Source organism: Salvia splendens, chromosome 5 (assembly GCF_004379255.2).
Source record: "Salvia splendens isolate huo1 chromosome 5, SspV2, whole genome shotgun sequence".
NCBI lineage: Eukaryota > Viridiplantae > Streptophyta > Magnoliopsida > Lamiales > Lamiaceae > Salvia > Salvia splendens.
The window spans coordinates 18,686,440-18,694,826 of NC_056036.1; the positions used below are offsets into that span (position 1 = coordinate 18,686,440).

General features: G+C 34.3%; 1 protein-coding gene and 1 long non-coding RNA gene across 2 annotated transcripts; one reads left to right on the plus strand and one right to left on the minus strand.

The window, feature by feature from the left end:
* The first annotated feature begins 674 nt into the window (after nucleotides 1–674).
* Nucleotides 675–1,074, plus strand: LOC121805885. Its single transcript, XR_006051548.1, has 2 exons — nucleotides 675–944; nucleotides 1,028–1,074. It is a non-coding gene; the product is annotated as an uncharacterized LOC121805885 (long non-coding RNA).
* A 5,844-nt stretch (nucleotides 1,075–6,918) lies between these two features.
* On the minus strand, nucleotides 6,919–8,387 carry LOC121805669. The gene is made up of 2 exons (XM_042205615.1): nucleotides 8,084–8,387; nucleotides 6,919–7,827 (listed from the first exon to the last, which is right to left on the minus strand). Exon 2 carries the CDS (start codon nucleotides 7,757–7,759, stop codon nucleotides 7,325–7,327), a length of 435 nt encoding a protein of 144 aa, XP_042061549.1. The 5' UTR covers nucleotides 7,760–7,827; nucleotides 8,084–8,387; the 3' UTR covers nucleotides 6,919–7,324.

The following is an 8,387-nucleotide window of genomic DNA, read 5'->3' on the forward strand; positions in this document are numbered from 1 at the left end:
CCCAAAATCTCTATATTTACTAATTATGTTAGTAAATAATATTTTTATGATAATTGAATCTCTGTGTTATTTTCACATTTATTCTTCTTTTTATTCACATTCAGTTAAGGATACTCTAATCATTATTTTGTTTCTCATGTTTCATAAATTTTATAAACTCGTGCAATCCACTATAAAAACTATTAGTAGTCGACGAAAATATTACTAATATTTTTCTATGTTTTTGAGTTTATTTTCAGTCTTAAAGAACGTGAGATTAAAACGAGTGGAAACAGCTAAAATATGATAAATTTCTCATCTTTTCATATTCTCATCTTCTTATACTACCTCTGTCGCACAATAAGAGTCACATTTAGTGTGAACACGAATTTTAAGAAATGTAATAAAAAATGAATTGGTAAAAGTGAAATATGACTTTTATGTGGGACGGACTGAAATAACAAAATATGACTCTTATTATGAAACGGAGGTAGTAATAAATTTGCAACAAAAGAAAAGACTGAAATGACAAAATATGACTCTTATTGTTAGACGGAGATAGTAATAAATTTGCAACAAAAGAAAACACATCTCATGAGATATTTAATCAAACAGTCATAGTTTGGAATATAAATTTATATGTTTATCCTAAAAGCATAAAACAAAAGGAAACCAATGTAGAATAAGTAGTGATGTTGAAATTTCCAAAAATGAAAAATAAGAAGATGAGACAGAGGCCCTCCCTCCCATTCCAACTCCCATAACCAAGATTCTTTCAACTTTTTCACCTCTCATCTCCATTCTCCACCACCTATAAATAGGCAGCTCCTCCACAAACAAATGAAAATATAGCAAACCAGACTTCATACATACAAACTCCATATCTACTCTGTTTCCTCTTCAACCTCACCAAACATGTCTGACAAGTGCGGAAGCTGCGACTGCTCTGACAAATCCCAGTGCACGTAAGTAAATACTCTCTCTCTCTTTTCATCTCGAATAAGTTCTCAGCGGTCGATTTATCTATTTTTTCTTCTTCATATTGCAGGAAGCAGGGGTACACAGCCGACATCATTGAGACCGAGAAGAGGTATGGTTGATCAAAACCAGAACTTTAATCTACTATAGATGATATTGAGTTGGACTAACTAGGATTGTTTCCTTTATTGTGGTTGCAGCTATGTCATGGCGGTGGATGCTGCTGAGCATGACGGCAAGTGCAAGTGCGGCAGCAGCTGCAGCTGCAGCGACTGCACCTGCGGCCACTGAGAGCATGACCTAATATTGGAATGGGGGCACTAGATTTCTTATCTTATAATGTAATCCTCTATAGCACTAAATAAGTTTGTCTATGTCCCTTCCTACTATCCTTACTCAATGAATTAAATTAAACTATTCTCTCTCTTTCTCACAACACCAATGGATATGGAGGATTGCTATATTCTGATTCATATATCGTACAAACTAGAAGCCGTAATTCAAATACAAATATGCTTCAAAGGCTGCATTTCCATATATGATCATCTTATTTTTCTATAACAAAAACAACTCTAAAACATCCTAGTTACAAAAACATTGGATGAGAAACAAAAATTACCTGCAAATTTCCTCTCTACCTCCACACCAGCCATCAATTGCAGGAATCCAAATACAACAGAGATGAGATGAGCAATATCGCTTCATAAATTTCTCAATATCAGAGAACGGAGCAATTGTTTTTACATTGTTTCTTATTTTCAAAACAAGTTAATTTTCTGATCACTATAACTTCAAAAAAATGTACTCCATAATAATGTTTTCAACTATCCAAGTTGATTTATGGAAGCTATCTCAGAGTTCAAACATTAAACCCTTCTGCACGAAGGCATTTGCGGTGAGCCTCAATCCATTTTTCACAAGCAGATTCGCCATGCTCCATAATGCATTCATCCCTCAACTTCTTAGTGTCGGGGCAAGTACAGCAGATCTTCTTCTTTGGCTTTACATCAGGCACAGAACCTTGGTCATCCAGCGATTTTATGGATACAACAGGGGAGGAATTCTGACTTGAAGATCCAGCACCCATCTACGAGCAAGTAAAAGGCATAGAAATTAACTTATATATTACATTGTTGAGACATTATCCAATGAGAGAAATAACAAAAAAGAAACACAGGCGGCAGAAACTGAAAAATAAAGGAAGAACTGCAACCAATCTGTGCAATTATAACTGCCATAATTTATTAACTGAATCATGTTGGTCAATGGTCATTCCTACCAAGTTAAAGGTATCTATATGATCCCTTTTGAAAATCAAGAGAATTGTATGATTGTATCCATGCTCCTATTAACTAAACTTAGTAAAAGAGCTGATAACTAATTCATCAAACGACAATTGCATTCTTAAACGTAGACTAGAGCAAGGACCTAAGTTGCATGACACAGCAATTCTGAATCCATTGCACAAACCTCTGTACTAGAACGATTTTACTAAGCTATTTTCTACTTTTAGTCACAATAACAAATCTCCGCTCTGCAATTCTAATCTGGTGAAGAAGCCTATACCAGCTGAATTCTCCCCAAGAAAAATTGCCAAAACCAAATCCAATCCAAAAACATGTTAAATATGTTTCGTGGGGGGATCAATAGTATTTCTAATCGAATCCAAAGAGAGCTATGATCAAACTTTTTCAACATATAAGACAGCATATAAAAGCAATCCACGATGTAAAACCATGAGCAAAAGTGACAAAAGGAGATGGAGAAAAATCGAAAAAATAATTTGAGAGAAAGATATTACCTTTGATCTCTTCCAAAATGGGGGAAGGGCTGGTTGTGAGTTGAAGAAAAAAAAAAGCGAAGGGAAGGGAAGGGGTTTACGAAATGGGGTTTAATATGCAAACTCAGTGGTTCTGAATTTAAAATCGTGGCTTGTCCAGGAAGCTCGGTTTTTCTTTCGTTCTTTTATATTATATAAATAAATCTGTAGAAATCATTTAATCACAATTCACAGATAATAATTGATTGCCTTCAATTCATACATAATCAAAACTAATGCAAATAAATCCGAATGCCTCAAAGTCATGGCAATCAAAACTCACTGCCTTTTGTGAATTTTATGAATCAACTTTAAACTAAGCAAAAAAAAACGACCGGTTCCTAATTTATTATAAAACGGTAAATCAAAGAGAGAGATCCTTACGGCGGCGGGGCAGAGCGTTGGAGAGCGTGAGGGCGATGAGCGGCGACTGGATGTTAGGAACTTGGAATGGCAGCAGTGAAGAGGAGAAAATTTGGGCTGCCAAATGGATTCTAAATCGGGCTTCTTTATTCAATATGATCACTAATAAAGCCCAACTATTGGCAATAATATTCGACAAGAGATACTACCTCCGTCCAAAAAATATAGATAAAATTATGAATGACACGGATTTTAATGTGCAATGGTAAAGTAAGAGAGAACAAGAAAAAAGTTGTAGGATTCACGTTTAGAATGGGTGTATAGGGTTATTATTTATTTAAAACTTTTACTAATATTTAGAATAGGTATGGTGGATGGCCCAAAATGGTAAAATTTATCTATTTTTTGTGGACGGTAACGAATCAGAATAATATATTTTTGTTTTTTTAATCTTTTTTCTCTTTTTTTCTTATATATATCACTTGACCAAATTACCCCTCAAATTAGACCTAAATTCAGGGAGACTGATTGATTTTTTTTAACACACACATACACCGGAGTCCGTGATACATTTGGCAAGCTAACTAGCCCTTCCCAACCCTCGTGGCTCGTGAACTAGCCTCCCTCCAGCTGGATTCGGTCTCGTGAACTAGCCTTAGTCAGGCTCGTAGACCAGCCACCCTCCGACGGGTTCAGCCCGTAGACCAGCGCTGTCCCGGACGGGTCAAGGCTCATCAGCTTGCCAAGTCCCAAGGCAACAAGCCTTGTAAAGGCCCAAAAGAGAAATTAATCCCAGCACCATCCAGGATTCAAACTCAAGACCTCCTAGATGGAGGGTATCCTTGCCTCCCTTCTCAACCAGTTGAGCTAGGAGTCATGGATCAGAGAGACAGATTGATTATGAATTCTTATATTTTTTAAACTGTAATTTAAGAATTACCAATTGCAAATGTTTCTTAGTTGTATGAAGCTTTGTGAGTTGTGACATACTCCCCTTATATGTGTTGATAATAATTATATTGATGATTCATTAGTTTTATTACTGGAAGTCTGGAACATTTATGGACATTGATTTTCTCCATTCCTTGTACTCCTATTTTATAATGAAATATAAAAATTAAAATGGTGAAAGTCTATTGGTATAATCAGGGTCTATTTACAAAATTGTAACGTGACGAGAAGCAGAGCTTATGTAAGTTAGTAGTAAAAGTTACACTTTTCCGAGTTTAGGTCTAAATTTGAGGAGGTAATTTGATCAATTAATAAATATTGAAAAAAGAAGAAAAAATAGATAAATAACAAAAATCTATAATTCAGAAAAATTCACGTTTCAATCTCATATTTCAAAGGTCGGCAAATTTAATCTCAAATTAAAAGTCATCAAATTGAGACTATGAAAACTCTCATCTGGCAAATGGGCTCAAGTAATTGTGACTTTGAGGATTAATTAATTTGTTGATTAGGAGACTTAAGTTTTCAACTACTTGTTTAATTAATTATTTCAATTTTAGATTGGAGTTTTAATTATCTTATGGAATGACCATCGTAGTAAATTTCAATTTTATCCATTTGAATAATATCTTACTACTATTTATTAATAATAACGTTCATTGAAGTTTTTATTTACCAGAACAATCATTTTTGTTCAAAAGAAGAATAACTACTGTACATTATAGTATAATAATTTTTCAACTAGAACAATAACTTTTCTTGAAATTCTTAGTAACTTTTATTTATTAAAAAATAATAATTTTATGTGCAAGAACAATCACTATTATGAGTTGAGCATTCTAGAATATGAACTTTTGAGCAGAATATTATTCAAAAATGGATTGTATAAGGTCAGGCACTTGTAAATATTTTTATTTTCTTTCGTTAGTTAATTTTGGAGTTTTAAAGGAAAATGTGTTCAACTGTGAAAGAATTTACATATGGGAAAAATCAAATTTCAATCTTGGCTTTAAAATTCTTTTACCAAAAGTCTTATTATATCTTCCCCCTTCCTCTCTCTTTAGTCCTTTGTCTATTACTCTATTTTACAAAGCAATCGTTGTTGGAATGAAAATGTCAAGAAAGTGGAAAAGGTCAATGAAATGAGGTTGTCATGGTAGGGATGGATGAATGATCACGAGCTGATTGATATATGGGAGAAAAGAAGCTGAAAGAGGATAAAATTGTTTTCTATAAATTTGGATTAAATTTAAAATTGTGAAACAACACGAGTCACAAGTACCCATCATGATATTAATATATATTTGAAAATAACATGATGGGTTTGGAGTTAGTAAATTAATGCGGCACAATATATGAAACTTAAGATGTGTGATCCGTTGCTAACTTTCTTAAGTTGCTAAATCTGTTAACTCATCAATATAGTGTATTAAAAATAGATTACAAATGTCACCACGAATAAATTACATTAAAATGTCAACATAAACTTAATTGATATTTTAATACACTATGTTGACATTGATATTTAAAATGCCAACCCAGTATATTAAAATGTAAAGACAAATTTGTGTTGATATTTTAATGTGATCGATCATGTTGACATTTTTAATACACTGCGTTGATGAGTTAACAATTTAAGAAAAGTTAGCATTATAACGCACACATGAAACTTAATTATCAAGTCTTTCTTGATTGATCCAATACTAGCCTATGTGAATGTAGATAATAAAGAAAACAACATGAATATATCATCTCTTTCCACTCTTGGTATCAAATAGAGGAGTAAAACCAATCATCTAAAAGATTTGCAAAATCAAAAGATCAACCTATATCTCAAATGCCATCATTTCAAAATTTGATCATGATATCATTCAACAGAAGCAAAAAGACCAACTATATGTATTAAAGAAGATTAAGAAATTGTAACACAAGGCATATGTTACTCATGGATCCAACCAGAGACCATCATTCATCAATCATCAAAGAAAAAAGGGGCATTGTGACAAAGTCTCAAGAATCGGGATTCACCAATAGCGCGGGAGGTAATTTTGTCATGATATAGATGATTGAGTACTCGGGGGATTACATAACCCGACATGCGCATAACCACAAGTAAGCGCCCCTTAGAAGACTAAGATGAAAAAATAAAGAAAAAAATCATTTCCAAACTCTGCTGAATAATTTACTGCTTCTTAGTTCTCTAGTTTCGATAGTTTCTACAGCTAACCAATTGGTAAATTTTGCATCATTCAACTATCCTAACAGCCTTAAAAGCAACAACTAAAGACTAATGCTAATAGTGCATGATTTAGGAGTGCAAGAAAAAACAAATATGATTGTGCCATGCTACCAATATAACCTCTGCAAATCACATCAGGGTTCAATTTCAAAAGCATATAAATACTTTTGTTACATAAGCATTTAACTAATTAACAGCACAAAAACATTCAGTATGTTACCAACATTAAAACAGCAAACTTTTTGCAACTAGTGAAGACACAAAAAATATAAAAGAAAACCAAAATTAGAGGATAAGTTTGACTGAGAAACGCACCTCTAGATATTAGTAAAGAGGAGCATGTCGTAAGAAACAAGCTTGAGGAGAGGCACCATAACTTGCTGAGGGAGCATAAGAAAATACGATGGGACAGAATGATTCCATCTCAAGTATGTTATCAATGATAAAAATGTGTGTGTGACCAATATAAAGCAAGTCTGGTTGCAGTATCGTGGATAGTCAGTAATCTATTTTTCGGTTGCAAGACATTTTTATGTTGTGCAACCAGAAAAACTTGAGGCAAGTGACAATCACGAGCATATCAAGGATATTATCAAGACTTGAGTGGAACTCAGATCTCACAAATCATTGCCTTTTCAAGGAAATTTACAACAACAATGATCAACAATCAAAGAAGGGAAGCATTGTATAAAAAACCAGAAAAAAGGAGAAGAAATTATTCACAGTCTTATCAGATTCAAGTGTCCATCAGATTTAGTTTGTAAATATTGAAGTTTTTTCTCTCTGAAGCACATCTAATCCCAGTTGAACCCCTAACTTACAAACATGGGGTGGACCGCATCTCCGTAGAAACATTTTATCCTCTTCCTCCCTTTCCAACAAAAACATGTAGATCAAGCTTGCAAAACCAAATTCCACATCCACACCAGTAAAAGACATTGCAGTTCTCAGTTCCATCTGTGCCAACCAAATGCAGTATGATGAAGAGCAAAACATCAATCATATTTCTCCCTCCACGAATACACAAGAAAGAAAACCCATGAAAGCCCTAGTATAATGTCCCCAAAAACCAGCCTCAGCCAGTCATGCCCGAGATCCTCCACCTTCCTCTCAAAGTAAATCCTCCAAATGGCCATAGCAACATGGAGAACCACACAGCCTCTAGCAAAGAAGCCATGGAACTCCTTCTCCTTAACAAATGCCACCATGAACAGCAACATCCCAACAGCGAACAAAAGCAAGCCCGAAAACGAATCAGAGGTTCGAATCAAGAGCTGATCATGAGGCGTTGAGCCCAAAATCTTACTAGCATGGTCCTTACCACGGCTAAACACAAACACCTCATCCCTATAGAACATCATCATTGCTCCACATGACAAGGCCACCAAAGAATGGAGCATACAGATTAGGAAAAACCCAGATGACACCATAGATCAACCAAAAAGCTTTCTCCTTATCTTTATAAACTCAGTCGAGGATCAAGATTTGATTTTTAGGCCTGAAACGACAATCAACATTATACCTTAGACAATTGGCAAAAACCACATTAAGTTTTTAATCTACCTAGTTTTAACTTACTCACATCCCTTATTGCAATTTTCAGGGAAACCCCTCATTATTATACTTGAATAATTAAAAAAAACACAATCCCACACAAAATAATTGAAAAAACCAACCAAAACCATGAAACAGTTCCAATTCAAAAATCAAGATTGAGATGGCAAAGTAATTGGATTTAAAATATCAAAGATTACCTCTTTCACGAGCTTTCTGGATCCCTGAGTGAGGCGAGACGATGGAAACCGAAAAGAAAGAAGTGTTTTGGGGTCAAAACCTTTGAGAGTTATGGTATGTAAACGGACAATCGATGAAATAAGAAAAATTGTCTGACCCAAAAAAAATGTAATCTTTGCTTTTTACAGCTAATTAGCAGCTATATTTCGATTAGCAATTGACCTTCCTTGCCCAAAACAGAAGCCAAAATATCAAAAGAACTCAACAATCATAAATAAAATTGTTAATGGGGCCAGCTCTTTATAATTTTTCTGTACAGATATC

What these genes read in the sequence shown, in the direction of transcription:
- LOC121805669 (XM_042205615.1), bottom strand. Translation starts at nt 7,759, where the DNA reads ATGGTGTCATCTGGGTTTTTCCTAATCTGTATGCTCCATTCTTTGGTG.